General features: G+C 46.0%; 1 protein-coding gene across 3 annotated transcripts in view; it reads right to left on the bottom strand.

Moving 5' to 3' along the window:
* The window catches only part of Adtrp (androgen dependent TFPI regulating protein), a 79,546-nt gene that overhangs the window by 36,699 nt on the left and 23,492 nt on the right, over positions 1-19,355 (bottom strand). For all 3 annotated transcript variants that reach the window (XM_075969826.1, XM_075969828.1, XM_075969827.1), the window contains 2 exons: positions 9,605-9,739; positions 8,135-8,236 (listed from right to left, as the gene is read on the bottom strand). In XM_075969826.1, the coding sequence (XP_075825941.1) occupies positions 8,135-8,236; positions 9,605-9,739 (237 nt within the window). The remainder of the gene's footprint in view (positions 1-8,134; positions 8,237-9,604; positions 9,740-19,355) is intronic.

Raw genomic sequence — 19,355 nt, 5'->3', positions numbered from 1 at the left:
TCTTCAATGACTTCAATTCCTGCAGTTTCTCAAAAGATGTCTACATGTTTTTGATGACTTTTGAAAACCTTTGACCTTGATTGAGAAATTGAGATGTATTTTTTAAAAAAATCTGTAATCTGTCTGAAAGCAGCCCCTTGATAAACAACTGAGAATCAACGGAACTCTGAAAGCAGGCCACTGCAGCACAGACTGGACCGTCTCTGAATTGGCCACTGCAGCACAGGCCGCTGCAGCACAGACTGGACCGTCTCTGAATTGGGACTGAAAGAAACAAAACAAAGCAGGCAAGCTGATGGCATTTCTGCTCTCCAGAGAGGAAGCAAATAGGCCCAGTGAATGCCTGATTGATTCTAGCTAGAGAAAGCCCGCAGTAGATGGTTATCCGGAGGCAGGCCATACTTAGATGCTCTTCTGCTTGCAAGTATGGTGTGGTCCTTGTTAGCTTCTGGGGTCACTGCCTCTTTTTAAATACTTAAATACTCATCTGCCATCTCGAGGACTCTCCGGTGAATGCTGGAGGACTGTCTAACACACCTCAGGTTAGGAAGTGAGCAAAGTGAAAGGAAGGACGGTGAGAAATATGTCTAAGCAACCCATAACCACACCCCTGTGATCAGGCCCGACGTCGCAGCCAAAGAACTGTCAGGGTGTGGTTAACAGCTGTGCTTCTCTGAGCAGGGCTTCCTGCACACTCCCAGGTTCTTCCCTGTGGTGTGGCCACAGGGGTGCCCATCCACAGCCTTCACCCATGCCATCCTCCCCAGGGTCACAGGAGAAGGTGTTTTCCAGAACTATTTACCGCTCACGGTTCAAGTCATATTTCTTTTTTCCAGTGTAAACACAATTGCTGTTCTTGGGCTCTGCATCCTTGCCAAAATTCCTGTTGAAACTCGGTTGCCAGTCTAGCAGTGTTGGGGCTTTTGAGAAGAATTGTGTCTTTCTCAAGGGACTGGATGGCTTTGCAAGAGTGGGTGAGTTTTTTTCTGAGTCCACCGTTAGAAAGTATCCGGCCCCCTGCCCCTCTCTCTCTTCATATGCTGGTTTGCCAATTTCTCATGAGGATCTATTACTAATGCTTGTACATATCACAGCGTGAGGCCCTCACCAGGTACAGCCTTGAACTTCCCAGGCTCCCAGACTGTGGGCTGAATACCCACCCCTTTCTTTTCTAAATGTCTTCCTCTCCGATATTCTATTACAACAAGGGAAATGGACCAAGACAGTAATCTCGAGTAGAAAATGGCCAGGACACATTTTAGAGTTTAATGGTGCAACCGAGTGGGAGTAGAGGCGATGGGAAATGATTGCGTCTGCGTTTAGGACTCAGAGATAGTTCAGAGCTTCTTCAATAGGTAGCACACTCAGAGTGCACGGGGACAGGGTGACTGGAGAGACGGCTCAGTGGGTAAGGGCTTGAGTGTGAGTCTCCAGAAGACGCATGCAAGCTAAGACATCGCGGAGCACATCTGCAAGCCTAGCATCTTTGTGTGAGGTAGGGACAGAAGGATCCTGTCTTCAGAAACAACCAGTTTGTACCTGCGGAGCTAAACAGCAAGACCCTACCTAGAGCCTGGTTGACACTGAGAACTGACCCCAAAGATGGTTCTCTGATCTGCGCATGCACATCACAGCACACGTGTCCACAGGAATTCACAGGCACACACACACTCACAAACACGTGTGTGCACACAGACACACACACGCACACACACACACCACCTATATCCCTGGTGGAGATGGCAGAAGGTCACAGGGCATTTGTAGTATTCCTCATGTGTGTAAGCAAATCTATAACTATCTAAAAGTAGTTTAATTAAAAGCAAACCAAGGAATCAAGGAAAAATAGGCATAGGATAGGCGTTGCATGTTCGGATATAAGAATTGTACACTGCAGGGAAACATCTCTCTGTCTAGTGACTGATGTGCCTTGAGGGAAAGGTTTATTAAGTATAAAAGTCTTAACGAAAACATGTTTACGGTTCATGGTCATGAGCTCAATCTAGCTCGTCACAGTTGAGCTTCGCCTTCCTCCAGTTCCCCTTCTGAAGCTTCAGCATGGAGGCGTTTCAGCTCTGGTTCTACCCCACATTTATGTCTCCAGGAAGCAACACAGCGGAGGATGAATCATCATCACTCTTTGGTAGCAGCTAGCACTGTGAGGTCACCAGCAGAATGTAAGAAAATGTTCACAAACGCCACACTCGTTTAAGAATAGAATCAGAACCGCTATTTTTAAGGCTGTTACAGAAATAGAATTTTAATCTCTTGTTCTTTCCTTTGGAAAACAAGATTTAATACAAGACAAAAATAATGTAGTGGGTCTTCCCAGGATTCCTCCTAGAAAAAGAAACGTGGAATCTGAGATTCGGAGAGAGCTTCCGAGTTTTCTAGCTAGTCAGGGCGAGAGTTCCCCATCACAGCTTACTGTGTGTGTTGACAACACCTTCTGAATACCCTGACTTTTTCTTTTTAACTCTAATTATTAACACTCGTGGACACAGACAAGTGCAAGCTCAGCCATCAGACAAACCAACACCACCATCAACAAAGCAAGTTTTCAGCGTTAAAGCTCTTCCGCATTTACTACATATGTCTCTCTACCCCGAACCCCAACCTCAAGCCTTCCTCTGAGTCCTCTGCATCCCCCCACCCCATTTCTTTATTTGATGGCTCTGTTCTTGCTACATATCTGGACAGCACACACGGCTCCATTTCTAGCATATATGCAATATATTAGATATTCTCATCCTGAGACCAAGCTTCACTGGATTGTTGGAGGTCTGAGGCCTTCTTAAACGGTGTAATTATTTAATGGAGATCTGGGTTATCCCTGAGAAATGGCTTCAAGATTTACTCAGATTCATAGGGAATGTCCCTGAAAGTTTGAGAAGGCAGAGACATGTCTAGGCTATGGGTGACCTGTGTTCGAAGTAGGTGGACAGAGGATGAGGATTCAGGAGAGGAGAGAGAGCAGTTTCTAAGGCCTGGAAACGGAGGGCACCCATCTGTGGGTGACATGCACATGATCAGTCTACTTGACTCCTTGGGATTCACTAATTAGTACTTAGTAGCCCAAACATCACCCACTGAGCTCATGGTTGGGAGATAAAAATAGCAGACAAAGGCCTCTAGGTTATCCAACTGCCCAGGACACACTTGTCAGTCAAGAATTACATACCAACACATGCTATTCTCTAAACCAGTGTTTTGTCTTAGCATTCACTGCTGTTCTATCTCCTCCCTCCCCCAACCTTATGTGTGTGTGCGTGTGTGGATGCATGTGTATATGTGTGCATGCATGTGTGTGCATGTGTGTACGTATGCGTGCGTGCGTGTGTGTGCATGTGTGGATGCATGTGTATATGTGTACATGCATGTGTGTGCATGTGTGTATGTATTCGTGCATGCGTGTGTGTGTGCATGTGTGGATGCATGTGTATATGTGTGCATGCATGTGTGTGCATGTGTGTATGTATGCGTGCGTGCGTGTGTGTGTGTGTGTGTGTGTGTGTGTTAGACTCAATAGGGATTCTATACCCAAGCTCTCTCTGCATGGCGGATCTCAGTCCCCCACACCAGCACGGGGACCTGTCAGGGTCTTGCCGCCATAAATCATAACAACTGGGCAGAACAAAGCTGCTTTCCTCATAGCAACCAGGTAATAGGGACACCAAAGGCCCACTTCCTCTAAGTCAGCCTGTCTCCTAAGAGTCTGTTCAACCATGAACTCAGGAATCTCGTAGCAGCACCATAACTGAGGGCCCGTCCATCCATCCATCCATCCATCCATCCATCCATCCATCCATCCATCCACGTGTGTCCTCCAGAGGGGCACTTGATATTCTAACCTTGATGGCACCCCACACGTAACAGTGCTTAATAATTATTTTCAAATGAGCAAACGACAACATATCCAGTAACTAAGGAGCCATATTTGTTCCTTCCTCTAATTCAAAGAGCCGGAGGAAAGGCTCTCTGTGAAAGGAGGTTGTTTCTAAGCCCCTTTCACACCGACTGAGCCTATGGGCCTCAGACTGTGGTTGTGGATAAAGTGTGATGGTTCCTGGCTGGGATCCTCATATTTCACATGCTAATGACTTCCATTTATGCAGTCTTTAGCTGTTTGGAAAGTGCTCGGGCACATTTTAGATAATTAGGCCTGGTTTTCAAATGCAGCAGAGCTTAGGAGAAACTCTGATCTGTTCCACTCCTCTTTCCAACTTGGACAATTCAGGTTGATTTCCAGAGAAATGCTTTCCCCAGCTCCCCTCCAATGCAGGATGGCGGGGCGGGGGGGGGGGGGGTTCTTCTTTCTCAGTTTCTAAGAGTCCTCTTCCTGCTATTTAAATCGGTCTGCTTTGGTTCTATCTTTAGTAAGCATTTAGATAAGGCCTGAAGAGTTAATGCTTTTCTGGCAAAACCTGAACGAATGCTTTGCTGTTCTGTCCCTTCTTTTATAAAGGCCAGGGAACTGTTCAGCAATAACACAGTCGCGTTGATCTGCTTCACCTAAAGTCAGCTCAGGCAGTTTGTCCAAAAGGATGCAAACATCCCTCCCTGGTTACTGCTTGGACTGAAAATGTAACAGGGACAGGAAAATGTCTGTTGAGTACAACAGTGACAGTCAGCTCTGCATGGTCCTACAGGAACGACAAACTTCCAGTGAGTCAGAAGTAAATAGGCAGGAAGGTGGCAAAGAGTCAATTAGTCCCGAAGCATCTAGAAATATAGTGTCAAAGGGAAGTACCACAAAACCAAGAACACTGAAATGGAAAAGAAAACTATTACAAAAAGAAAGCTAGCACCAAGTCAGCATAAGGGATGCTGTAAAGGAGCCTTTCTATAGCACAGGGCTCTGATGATGTCCTGGTTATTCTATGGCAGAAGGAAGGAGCATTACAGGAAGGGAATCACTCCAGGGAGCAGGTTGGCCCCACACAGAAGCATACAGGCCCCATGTCCGGAAGTCTGCCTGTCAGCCCTCTGGTCCCGGCTTCCCAGCACTGAACCATCTTTTTAGGTTGTTTTAGAAGGGCCTGGTAAAATGGGAAGTTCTGACAAGGTGACCCAGTAAGCTAGTCAGCTTCCCATTGCTGTTCCAAACGTCGGCAATGACAGCTTATGAAGATAAAAGGGTTTATGGGGTGCATGGCTTTAGAGCTTCCGTTTGATGACCAGTTCGTTAAATTGCTGTTTGGAGTCATGGAAAAGTAGCATCACATTCCTGGAAGCTAGCACTTGCTCTCTCTCTCTCGCTCTCTCTCTCTGGTTTATTTTGAGACAAGGTTTCTCTGTAGCTTTGGAGCCTGTCCTGGAACTAGCTCTTGTAGTCCAGGCTGGACTCAGACTCAAAGAGATCCACCTGTTCCTGCCTCCTGAGTGCTGGGATTAAAGACATGCACCACACTGCTCTGTGACACCAAATTTCTTACCTCTACCTCGTGGCCAAAAGAAAGAGGATAGAAGCTGGGTTTACAAATCCCTTATAATGAACTGGGCAGTGTAGTCTTTTGTTTGTTTCTGCTTTGTATTGTTTTTTGGAGATGGCTCTGCAGGGATTTTCTCCCATTAAGCGAAGAGAAACCTGGAAACATCAGTGTCTAACCCATGGCAGGCTGCCCCCTCCTTTTCTCCCATAATCCAGATTGCTCACCTCCTTTGACTCTTGCCTGATCTCCCTAAGGGATAGAGGTGATAGCAACCAAAGGGCAAGGGGCAGAATCACTAATGTCGCTCTCCCAGGCTGGGCGGGCACAGAAGTACTTAAGCGTCGCCATGCTCCAGGATTCGTCTTACTATTAATAATCGGCTCATGGATAGGATGTACATTCTTATCCAGCGCTTCACTTCCCAAATGATCAAGCATCCATATGGCTGTTTACTTATCAAGGTCACTCGGATTGGGCATCGCCATCACAACACGCTGGAAGATTTCCAAGCCAGTGTAGAAAGAGGGACTCTAAGAGGAGGGAGCTGATAGTCCTTGTAGAAAAGTCAGCAGTAGAGCTGCAACACCTGGGGATTGGGCTTGGTGAGAGCCTTTGACTCCAGGGAGAAAGAACTTTCAAGATTCCACTTCATAAACTATGGCAGTAGCATCCAGCCCCAGTGGGTGTATGCTTCCTGTCCCCTCGCTTTTTCTAAGTTATGATTTATTGGCATAAAATGGGAAGTCTGGATGTTTTTTATTCTAAGTAAAGATTCTTACTTTGCCATATTAATTATTCGTTTTGATTTTCTGGTGAAATGTAAGCTTGGTAAAAGGCAACAGTGAATTAGCATCAGATTATAGGATTACCACCCTAGGTGAGCCAGGGATGATGAATTTGCCGGCCCCAGGCAGGTGACATGGTGTTTCTGTTATTTGTTTTTTCATTTGTAAAACTCAAAGTTGTGGGGTACTTATCTACAGAAGGGTGTGTGGATTAAATCAGCTCATATGTTTTACACACTGTAATGACATTAAAAAAAATGGGGGGATGGAAACGGCTTAGTTAGTAAAGAGCATGCTCTCTAAGTGTGAGGATCTAAGCTTAGTCCCTGGGCACTTCAGGTAATAGCTGGGCAAGGTGGCTGTAACCTCAGCAGGACTGGGGTATGTGTGTCCCCGGAAACACATTGGCCAGTCAAGCTAACTAAATCAGTGAGCTCCAGAGTCCATGAGAGACTCTGTCTTAAAACATAAGGCAGAGAAAAGCAACAGAGACACTCAGCATCAATCTCTGATGGGCACACACACACACACACACACACACACACACACACACACACTCCTGCATGCCCATGTACATATACATAAACACATATACCCCCCCACACACATTGGGAATATCCACTGTGAAGGCGTGAATACTAATGAAAACTGGGGAGACACTGGAAGAAGGGGTTATTTAACACAGAGATTTGAACCTTGAAGAAACCATGGAACTCAGTCAATGGCCCGTATCTCTCTCAGCAAAAATATTGAAACAGTGTTTTCTGAGCATGGGGTCCATGGGGCGGTATTAGCGGGCAGTGAAGCTTTTCTTCATTGATTGTCATGAATTTTGAGGCAATGGGCGCTTTGAAGGATAGAAGAAAGTTGTAGGTAGACTTGGGAGTTTTAAGCCCTTACAAGTTCTCCCTATTTGTGTATGTCTTGCTTCCTGGAACCTGAGATCTTCCTGTTAAACTGCCCAGTGAAGTGGAAATGCATCTACAAGTGTGGAGAAACTGAGCTAGGACTGCCCAGGGAGATTATACCCACAGCTCTAAGGATTCAGGCACAGCAGCGCTGTGGAGACCTGGGCACCTTGGTCAGACCTGCATGTCTGGGTCACAGCCAACTCTTCAGACTCCAGTGACCTGAACTTCTTAGAGCAGCTTCTGCTTTCTGTTTAACTCCTCAAAACAGTAGTCAGTGAAGAACCGATGACTGGATAAACCACATGGAAACATTTACTCCTAATCCTGTGTGTGACGTATGGTCCTGGAGGAATCTGTGACTGGTCACTGCATTGCCCTTTGGAGGAACATATTATTTGAACATGTGGATAGATTTTGTTTAAACCTTTCTTTATTCCATTCCTGGAAATGAATTTCATTATTAGTCATGGGCAGAAGTCACTTCTTTTTCAGAACTGCCGAAGGTCACCTTTCCTGGTAGAGTAACTTTTAAATGACTTTCCTAGGCAACATGATAACTATTTAGCTCTCCATCTTTGCTTTCAGCGGACTCCCTCTGCAGCAATACCATTCATTTACATCCTTAGTATGCTTTTAAAAATTGCTTATTTTTTACTTTGAGTATATGAGCATTTGCCTGCATGTATGTCTGTGCACCACCCGCATACCTGGTGCCCACGGAGGTTAGAAGGTGGCATCAGATCCCTGGGAATTGTAGCTATAGATGGTTGTGAGCCACCATGTAGGCTCTGGGAAGTGAATCCAAGGCCTCTGGAAAATCAGCAAGTACCTTTAACCATTGAGCTATCTATCTCTCCGGCATCTCCAGGTTGCTTTTCAAATCCCAAGAGGATGGAGAGACAGGAGGAACCAGGAGGGCACCGAGAGCAGGGCGGAAACACACAGACACTTCAGTGCTTGGTGCAGAAGCTGCTCGCGTTGGTGGTCACTAACCTTCTGTACTCACCATTGCGTGGTTAACCCATGCTGGAAAGAAGTCATCCAGGCCCTTGGGGTAAACGAGGCTTCGATCATAGTAAAAGAGGCCCCAGAATACCAAAAATACAAACTGGAAGGAAACACAAAAGAGATTTGTTTTTCATCGGAGGTTTCTAAGCTAACCGAGGAAACAGCAGCATAAAACTGAAGGCAGTCTGAAGGCTGTCGTGCACACATTTTTAGGGTCATAAAACGAAAGGGGAAATGCTTACTGTATAACAAGTGCATCCTGGCTCTCTGGGGATGCGTTGATGAGGGCAATGTGTTAGGAGCAACAGTGGCCATTGTGGCACGCAGAGAAGACACAGATAAAAAAGATGCATAGACCATAAGTCCTTTGTCACCAATGAGCCCTCTCTCATCTAAGCATATACCAAGAGCACTGAGAATGAGACTGATTTCTATGGCAAACTAGTATGGCTACTGGGATTAAAGGTGCATGTTACCACTGCCTGGTATGTACAGCTGACCAATGGGGCTGTTTTACTCTCTGATCTTCAGGCAAGTTTTATTTACTAAAATACAAATGAAATGCCATGACGGTAGTGACTTCTAGTCCCGGGCCCTGCTGCACAGCAAGCGTGTATGATCTTAGTCTGTCTCCATCCCACTTAATCAGTGGAAGCACAAACAATGGAATAGCAATGTGGGTGGCACCTGCAAACAAGCATACTTCTGCTTGTGCACGGCTTGCTCCTCCTGGTTTCTGTTCATCAGACACAGCGGAGGAAGCGCCTGCCCTGTGCTCTGCATAATGTGTCTTTTCGGTAGACCAACTTTGAAGGTGTTACATCTTTTATTTCTTATTTGATAGCTTTCCTGTATAGACAGGGGTCATCTTCCCCACCTAGTACTGTCCTTCCCACCAACATGGTGGAAGCAAGCCTGTCTTCACCGATATGGTCATCCCTTAGCATTCACAAGGATGTTTCAACCCACAGATGCTCAAGTCCTGTATATGTAATGGGATCACATTTGTCTGGAACTCATATACACCCTCTTGTGTGTGTTAACTCGCCTAGAGACTGCTTATAATACTCAACACAAGGTCAACGTTATGTGGTTGCTATAAGTATTTTTAGTTTGATTTTTATTCATTTGTCAAATCTTTTTGATCCGCAGTTAGTTGAATTTGTGGGTCCTAAACCCACAAACATGGAGACTGTCTTTTTTTTATTGTATTTTGATTAAACTTTCCCATCAGACAGCAACAAGGACCATGCACCAAGCCTTCCCAAAGACAGAAAGCTAATGATAAGATCATCCGTCATGTACCCTACTTCATGAAGACACTGGTCCATGTAGTTCAGACAGCACATTTATGGAAATGGAGATGCTCTGCTTATAATAGCTAGTCCCCAGACAATCTTGCTGTCCTAGGAGAAGTGCCTATCCATTGTACATGCCTATGGTGTTAGGTGCACACTTGGGCACTTACTGTGGATATTGGAAAAGCCAAGGTGGTAAACAGCAGGTCTCGAAAGGATGTGATGAACTTGATGTTTTTCCTTCCTGTGATTCTTTTCAGCACATCATCCAGGCAGGCGACCCCAAAGAAAATGGCCTGCAAAAGCTAAATTCATTACAACAAATGAGCATTTGCATTGGCTTTAATTAATGCATTCTCCACTGATATAAAACTGCAACCCTCTGGGAGCTATGTGGATGTGAGAAGGAGGGGATGCAGCGTTGTTTGGGTGGAGAGCCACTTCAAGAGCTGGGATTCCAGCTCACTGGGCCTTGACCTCACACACTAAAGCTGATTGAGGAAACTCACTCACGAGATAATAATGTGTACAGTAGTTAGTCTAATGGCTTTCAGCTCCAATGGAAATGAAGAGTTTAAAGGGAGAATGTACTGAGCTGTATGGCATGGCTGCACAGAGGTCAGAGCCAAATACCCAGCTCAGGGGAAGGGCCGAGCACAGTGGTGGCCTGGTCAGGATCCTTTCCCAGGAAAGACAATTCAGGCTGGTGACGCAACTCAGTCAGTGGAATGGCTGCCTCACAACGTGAGGACCTGAGTTCAGATCCCTCACACTCATGTAAAAGCAGGGCACGGTGCAGCGTGTGTCTGTAACCCCAGCACTGTGGGGTAAGAGCAGAGATGGGTGGACCCCTGAAATCCCTGGTCTGTCGGTACAGTCAGTTGGTGAGCTCTGGGTTCAATGTGAGAGAATGACTCATGAAATAAAGTGGGCTTTTGGTCTCCACACATGTGTACATGCACATACATGCATAAGCATGTTCTCTCTCTCTCTCTCTCTCTCTCTCTCTCTCTCTCTCTCTCTCTCTCACACACACACACACACACACACACCTCTCACTGAGAAAGCCATAATAAGGGTCATGAGCACCAGGATGGAGCCCTGTGCTGGTGTGTGTGTGTGTGTGTGTGTGTGTGTGTGTGTGTGTGTGTGTAGGGGGTGATATGCAGATAGTGTGGAACCACTGCAGCTCCCTAGAGCAGAAATCTGACAAGTGGAGGGATTTAAATCACAGGATACAGGAAACAATACCCAGAACCCAGGCAGCTGTTGAGGTCCCTGAGGCAAGGCAAGAGAGAGAGAAACCGTCAATTGTGCCACAAGGACATGTGCTCAACTCTGTTCATAGCAGCTTTGTTTGTCATAGCCTGAACCTGGAAACAACCTAAATGCCCCTCCACCGAAGAATGGATAAGGAAAACATGGTACATTTACACAATGGAGTACTACACAGCAGAAAAAAATGACATCTTGAATTTTGCAGGAAAATGGATGGAGCTAGGAAACATTATTTTGAGTGAGGTAACCCAGACACAGAAAGATAATTATCACATGTACTCACTCATAGGTGGTTTTTAAACATAAAGCAAAGAAAACCAGCCTACAAACCACAATCCCAGGGAATTTAGACAACAATGAGGACACCAAGAGAGACTTACATAGATCTAATCTACATGGGAAGTAGAAAGTAGAAAAAGACAAGATCTCCTGAGTAAATTGGGAGCATGGGGACCTTGGGAGAGGGTTGAAATAGGGAGGGGAGAGGCTGGGAGGGAAGCAGAGAAAAATGTAGAGCTCAATAAAAATCAATAACAAATGAAAAAAAAAGAGAAACAGTCTCTTTCACTCAAATAAGAGTGAAGGCCCCTTATCAAAAATAATTGGCACTGGAAGTATTCTGAATTGATGATTTCTTTGTCCGGATTTTAGAATATTGACACACCATGGGGATAAGATTCAAGTGTATCAAACAAAATTCATTTATATTTTTTATGTTAACTTCCTAAAAATAGCTTATACTTTCGGTTGTGAGCCTAGCCTTTAATGACTGAGCCATCCCTCCAGCCCTAGAGATGGCTCAGCAGTTGAGAGCACTGGCCACTCTTCCAAAGAGCCTGAGTTCAATTCCCAGCATCCACATGGCAGCTCCCAACCTTCTGTAGCACTAACTTCAGTTCTAGGAGCTCTGAGGCCAAATGCATATAAAATAAAGTTAATAAAAACTAAATCAAATAGCTTAAAGGTAACCTAATGTTTTTTTAAAAAAAAAACAATTTTGTGCATGAAATCAAGTTACATGACGTGAATTTTTCCACGTGTGGTGTCGTACTTGTGACCACGAAGCTTGGATTTTAGAGCCTTTCAAGGGTCAGGTCTTTGGATTTGGGATGGTAAGCCCTTAACATGCCCTGAAAGGCAAGTCTTGGAATTCTGTGCCATGTTGTGACCACTGACTTAAGGGCTGGTGGGTGCTGCCTCTGCAGGGACTGGGGTGATTGGAGTACCTTTGCCTTAGAAGTCATCTCAGTCCTTGGGAGCTCTGTGTTGGCAGGGGAGGGGCAGTAGGACTCTAGCCTGGAGAATGAAAGTTATGAAGCCCGGGGGAGCTGGGTTAATAATTGATCCGAGCTGGCTGTTGGGGAACAGGGTTTGAAGTCTAGACTCTCCGGCAAAGATCTAAAGTTAGCTTCAGGACACTCCCCAGGCTGAGGTGTGACTGAGGGGAAGAAGACTGGGGTGGATTCATCGGCGACTCGCAGCTGAGTCCTCAGACCCTCAGCAAGTGCAGTAACTGGAGCATCTCAGGAAGCCAGGTTCTCTCTCATTTGCAGACTTGGGGATCACAATACCTGGAAAGGAGGTCCTACTGGTGGCTTTAAGCCAGCACTCTAGAGGATCCTTATATAGGCAGAAGCCTCTGGGTTAGAAGCCCATCATTCATGGGTCTTACTGAGGACTCGGAACTCCAACAGTTGACTTTTAGTCATGGCTTCTTATATGCCAGACTCGAGACTCACTGTTAACTCTCAACCGTCCTCGTGATGTGCTAGAATTAAGCTCGCGGGCCCATCTTCAAGATGAGGAAAATTGGTCGGCGGTTGATGGTGCATACCTTTAATCCCAGCACTTGGAAGGCAGAGGCAAGAAGATTTCTGAGTTCGAGACCATCCTGATCTACAGAGCAAGTTCTAGGATAGTCAGGGTGACACGCAGAAACCCTGTCTTTGGAGTGGGTGGGAAAGGGGTTAAGAAAATGGGGGTAAAGAGAGATAAACAAACTTGTTCAAGTTCCATGGCTTCGGAGTCTGGTTCTCGAGCCAGACTTAAGAAACATCAGATTTCTCAAGCCGTCCACACAAAATTCTGTGGGAGGTCAGAAGAGAGACCATTCTACTTGAGTAAGATGACAAAATACAACTTTTAAAACTATCAATATACTGTTTCTTCCTGTAAATTATTTTCTAATTGGCCTGGTGTGGGGGGGAACACAGGTTTGGGCAGTTAATAAATCTTCTCAAGGCTGCCTGATTTTCTCTTCTGGTGTGTCTGTCGGTGAGGTGGAGGGAGGTTTAAGCGTGGATCCACCTTGGGCATGGTAAAGCCATCTTCCACCTTGTTGTCCTAGGCAGAATCTTCCACTGGGAGCTGAGGCTCTCTGTTTCAACTAGGCTGGCCAGCAAGCAATCCCCAGAGATCTCCCTGTTTTTGCCTTCTCTGTGCTGGGATTACAAGTTCATGCCACCATGCCTGGCCTCTTTTGGAGGTGTTGGGAATGACAGTTTGGACCTGAAACTTGTGCCCCTACACTTGACCAGCTAAGCCACATTCCTGGTTTATTCTTGACCTAGGTAGGCAAGGCTGAGGCCTACCTGTCTAAGCAAACCTTCCCTTGGAAATGCAGACCAGGTAGTCTCGGAGAGATGGGGGTGGGAGAAGACCTAGGGAGCCAGTCCTTCAAGCTGGAATGAAATTGCTAAGGGAGTCGTGAGTAGGGGGAGAATGCTGGGAGGTTTCCTCTTGTGTGGCACAGAATGAGACAAGGGTTATCCAAGGTAGCCGAGGAAGATTCAGGAGCAAGAATCACAGGCTGGGTGAAAGTCACAAAGTGCCCAGGGGAACAGCAGGCTCCCCAGTGGCAGAGGCTGTGTGTGGGGGAGGGAGGGAAATGCCGCAGTTCTAAATGCCATGCAGAGGTCCCCTCCAGAATGCTTCTCCCTACTGTAGGTGTCTTTGGAACTGAGCCCAAGAGCTGGAGAATTCTGAGCGTGCACACAAGTCATTTGCACATGGATGTCAGAAAACTCATCTTCTCCCTCCTCCCTCCCCCACCCACATAGTTCTCAGACCGTGTTTCACTTCCAGATACTCTGGCAGCAGCAGTTCCTTACCATCTTAGTTTGCAGAAGCAGCCACAAGGTCTGGGTTCTGTTGATCTACAGAGCAATTCATCACACAGTGATCATCCCCTGGATCTGGCCCCTTTGGGAGAAAGGCTGCCCTCCACCCAGAGAGTGAGGTTTATCCTACCTGTGTCCTTTGGCCAGAGCTCCTTAGAGTCATCAGGAGTCAAGCCCATTCTTTTCCTTGCCCATCTCAGCCACAGAATATGGAAACCAGACTAAGGAAGAAAGTGTATTACTCAGCTCCTCCGAGGTTTCTCTCCATCAATATGAATTAGCTCCCCACCGTAAATGTGCCAATCACCTCTCCCCCTCCATCCCAGCTCACATGTCGTCTTGCAAGACATATGCCACACTGGCATCTCCAGATGCCGACTCTGTGTGAGGCAGCCTTGCTGCCGTTGATCTGAGCGCTGACGTGCCACGTCAGTATCAACAGTGAATATTTGGGGAGCAGCAGGTCCCACATAGGTGTTGGGGAGGAAGGCACCAAAGTGTTACCAAGGCAAAGACCTTGGCTAGAAATGGGGTGTAAAGGGGACACAGAACAGAGTTGGAGGATGAGGAGGATGAGAAGCTAGAGATTCTAGGAAGTCTTTAGGGGTGTCAAGAACACACTTGGTTCAACTCAGGTCATCCGACTGGACAGTGATCTGGTTATATACCAACAAAAAGAATTTTAATGTTTATAAACAACACACGCATACACACATGGTGTGATGGTGCTCTCAAAAGAGGAAAAGGGAAGAGTGGTCAGGAGAAAATGCCAGCAGTTATGGACTCTTTGTATCCCTTCCAGAAATGTCTATGTTGGTGTTCCGACACCTAAGGAATTTTTAGAATGTAAAATTTGGAAATAGGCTCTTTAAAGAATTAATTTATAATGAGCACACACAGGCAGACCCATGTAATCGAACTAGTGTCCTATAGAACACAGAGATACATAAGCAAGACAACGAGAAGACACAAGAACAGACGGGCCATCTGCAAGCCAGTGAAAAGACTCAATCTCAGACTTGTGATTTCCAATACAGTGACACAAGGAGCTTCCATTGTCCATTAGGACAGCCTTGTCAAATCATGTGGTGGCTTTACAAACAGAGCAAGAACTGGGATGCTTTGAAGGAACTTGCAGCACAGTGACTGTTACTTCTGTCTCTCAACTGACACACAACATCAGCATCAACAAGGATTACTTGGGCAGCGGCAGGCTGCACATGGATGCTGCCCAGGGAAAGACACAGCAAGAGCTCGGATGTAAAGGAACCACTGAGCAGAGTGAGAGGATAAGGAGGATGAGAAGCCAGGGGTTCCAGGGAGTCCTGAGGGGTGTTGAGGGAACATTGGGGTCATCTTGTGTCATGCAGATGGACAGGCATCCCCTGTCCTGGGACACAAGTTCCCAGGAAAGCGGGCTTCATAGTGTCCTGCGGATCAAAGCCTTTTCATAACTGATGTCTCCTGAGTCATCCTTTCTACCAGCTCTTCCCTGATTCTACTCCAGTGGAATGTTCTGGGCCTTTTCCTGAAATGCTGCTGTTCTAAGTTTGTTGGCCGTCTTTTGTTTCTGTTGCTAGCTAACAAACTTATGACCAGTGACGGCGCTGAATTTACATTAAAAAAAAAATAACTAATGTGATTTAAGAAACCGTAGCTGAAGGCTATTTAGTTTATACATTCCACGTCTTCACAAATCCATGAGGATCTTATAATCATGGAAACTTACCCTTTCTAAGTCATCAGATTTATTTCCTTGCCCTAAAGCCAAAACCCTTTTAAACAACCCCAGGAAATGAAAATTTCTTCCATTAAAAAAAATAAGAATTCCAGAGAGGGAGATTCCACAAGTACCCTGAACAAGACATTATGACTCTTGATGGATGAGTCAAGCAACCCAGTGCCAAGCCCAAGGCTCTGGGCCTGACTCGGCCACCCCGGGACTTTCCTTGCCCTTCCCTCAACGTGATGTAACCCTTGCAGCAAAAGACTATTTCCAAATGAAAGACAACGTGGGGACTAACTGGGACAGACATTTTGTCTGGCGGTAGTGGAATGGGTGCAGTTGATTCGGAGGGAGGACAGGATGCTTAGCCAAGGCAAACCGGGGCTGGTGTGAATTGCCCAGTCCCCACTCATCACCCATGAGCCTCTAGGTTAAGAAAGACTCTGAGGCTTCACCCATGTAATCTCAACAATATGGTCTAAATAGGACCTACATAATAATACTACCAGTTGGCATGTGTGGGAAATTTCACAAGAACCCACCCCTAGGTTGTTGTAGAATATTTGTTTACACCGTGAAGATGTGTCTTTCTCAAGGTACCCTCTGATTGGTTTAATAAGGAGCTGAATGGCCAATAGTAAGGCAGAATGAAATTAGGCAGGACTTCCAGGGACAGAAAGGACTCTGGGAAGAAGAAAGGTAGACATATAGAGGAAAATAGAAAGTGCAAGATAGAAGAGAAGGTATGCTATGTGGTAGAATATAGATGAATATAAATGGGTTAATTTACATTATAAGAGCTAGTAGGACCAGCCTAAGCTAGTGGTCAAGCTTTTGTAATTAATACGTCTCCATATTGTTATCTGTGAGCTGGTGGCTGATGTAGGAGCATGCGACACCAGGTGAAGAGCCACAAAAAAAATCCATCAGTGGCTGCTGAGGGAGGAAACATCAGTGTCCTCTCGGGAGAGGCGTTCTGATAGGCTATTCCAGGTACGGTGCATGGGGGAAGTTGGGAGGGGAGAGGCAGTGGTAAACCTATGTAAATAGACTACTCATATATGAAATTCTCAAAAAATTAAATAAAAATATATCAAATTTAAATTTAAAAGAAGAAGCTGAGATAAACAAGGAGGCCTGACAAACAAAAGCCAGGAGGACAAAGAACACAAAGGAAACAATTTAGAATAATGAGAAGTTAGAGAGATTAATAGTAAGAGGGGGAAATAGTGGGATATGTTGGTTAGGAGGGTAAGAAGCTTTGGTCAAAGCTATGTAGCTGGCAATAGTGGCTTTCATATAGCAGTAGGATTTCCTGGGATGGAGCAACCTAAAGGAGGGAAGGGGGTTTCCTGGCAGTGGCTCATACCAATTAGAATCCTGTTCTGGTTATCAGTGCATTCAGCCAACATTCCTGGAGCACCAGTTAGGAACCCAGAATTGTATTGGAGAGACTACAGGCCAGGACTGGCTCTGGGTCGCTTTGCCTTTACCGGGAAGAAGGGAAAAAGAGGAAGAAGAGGAGGGAGAGACATTTTCTTTAAGTTATTTGTGCAATGAAAAGCCAGAATACATAAGAAACAGTCTATGGTTCTGAGATGGGCCTGTGGGATTCATTAAGGACAGACAACACCCTCAGAATATCTGTGACAGGAAGGGAGAAGGATCTGGGGGCAGACAGATTCTTAGAGGAGCTCTTGTATTGAGCAGCCCCCTTGGCAACCCCAAGGAAGGAGCTAAACCCTGGTGGAGGCAGCTTCCTCCTGCCGAGGGTGCTGCTGGGAGGGGAGATCACCTGTGAACCATCAGAAGCCCACACACCATCTGGGAGCTGTGGAATGAATCTCTCAGCTCTGGGGAGGTGGGAGGATCTGCTTTCCTCCCTGCAACACAGGAACAAACCAAGATGTGGAAAAGTTAGGTAACTCACTCAGAATTACACAGTAAGGAAGGAGACAGCCAGTGCTCTAGCTCCAGAAGTGAGGCCTCTCTCAACACAGATCTCCCCACTGTGTGTAAAGAATTCACCAAAGTGCTATCCATCCTGGCTACTCAGTCCATTTAAACGGCTTTATTTGGGTGCTGGAGACATCCTTTCCCTCTGTGCTAACAGTTCTAATCCCTTCGGTTACCCAAGAGCTAAATCAGCATCTCTAAGTATCTTTGCGAGCAACATCAGTGTGTCATTTGGGCTCTGGAAAGCTAGAACTTCACAGATGAAAATCTTGACTCAGGATGGAAATCAAGGGTTTGCCTCTCGGTACCCAAGTGGGTACTGTAGTCACCTACAGAGCCAGCACAAGCAGACTAAAACTGTGCGTAGCTTGGTTTCTACACTCAGCTGTTGGGACTTCCTCACTCCGAATACTCACTGCTGTCTGCTTAAACCGGAAGCTATACCTCCCCCAAAGCTGCAGTGTCAAGGACGTCTACCCTAGCAGCTACCTAGCTGGGAGAAGGGTGTTTCAACAAACATCCTCCTCTAGCTGAATGGCAGAGAATGTAGTGTAGGGAGGCATACACAGGAGCTACGGGGGTGGTGGGTGACTTTCATCTAGATCTACCATCTACTAAGAACTTAGCAAGGAGACCCACGATCACCTAAGTCACCGCGATCCACACTGTCCAGCTTCATCAAACACAAGATAACGCCAAGCTCCCCATCTCCCTTCCATCCTTTCTCCTTACACCACATCGATGGCCCTCTAAGTTGATGACCATGCTGCTAGCTTCTAATTTTGTTCCTGTTTAACAAATGTGGAAATGGATGGTATAAAGTCCTCAGCCCCAAAGAAGCCGTACCAAGGACACAACCACCAGAGCACACACCCTCTCCCTGGGGCAAGCTCTGTCTTCTCTACAGTGACTTTCTTGTCCCCTAGCCTTCTTCTTCTTAGCTACCAGCATTCTACTAGCCACCGGCCCTCTGGCAGCTTTTCTGGCTTCTTTCTGGACTCCCTGGGGGGCAGTTTCAGAAGGAAAACAGTGCCCACGCTCTAAAATCTGACTTGTAATGAGACAGGCTCTGTTATTCAACAGGGAGGCAGAAGTGCGCTCAGTCGATTAGAAACTAAAGGCATCTGAATGGAAAGCTACACCAGACACAGGAAGACAAATGCGACAGGTTTTCCTTCACCTGTCAGATGTCACCGTTTCCACGCGTGGGCTGGAGCGTCTAAGTAGAGAAGCTAGAGAGGGACTGTAGGAGGGAGGAAGAGAGGTCGTGGAGAGGAAGAAAACAAGGACAGTAGTGCACGTGACGGGAAAGGAGAATGGGGCTACTGGGGACAAAGAAGAGGGGCCAGGGGACACGACTAGGAGGGCAGAGGGGGGAAGTGTAGGTAGGGATCAACAAAACCAAAGCCTGTACGAAAATTCAGTGACACCCATTTAGTTTGTAAGCTAACACGAGAAAACACACAAAAGATTAGCATGACTAACAGGGCGTATTACAAAGGCATTGAAATAGTTACGTTTGATTAACTAAGCAATATAAATTAAAAGAAGGGGTATACAATCCCTGCTAAATTGATGGGCTACAGAGGTGGCTCAGTGTTAAAGATCATTTACTGCCCTTACAGAGACCTTGGGTTCAGTTCTCAGCATCTACGTGATGGTTCAAATCTGCCTATCTTCTGGTTTCTGCAGGAACTGCATGCACATGGAACGCATACAAACACGCAGGCAGAAAACTTACCACATAAAATACAATATAATAAAATTTACAATTCCTGCTAAGTTGGATTGGATATTGATGTCACCAAGGTGAAGTAAAATAAACATGAGTATTAGAGTAAG

The sequence above is a fragment of the Microtus pennsylvanicus genome, chromosome 4 (assembly GCF_037038515.1).
Source record: "Microtus pennsylvanicus isolate mMicPen1 chromosome 4, mMicPen1.hap1, whole genome shotgun sequence".
NCBI classification, from domain to species: Eukaryota; Metazoa; Chordata; class Mammalia; order Rodentia; family Cricetidae; genus Microtus; species Microtus pennsylvanicus.
The sequence above is the reverse complement of the archived record's forward strand: the minus strand, read 5'-3'. Positions and strand labels throughout refer to the sequence as shown.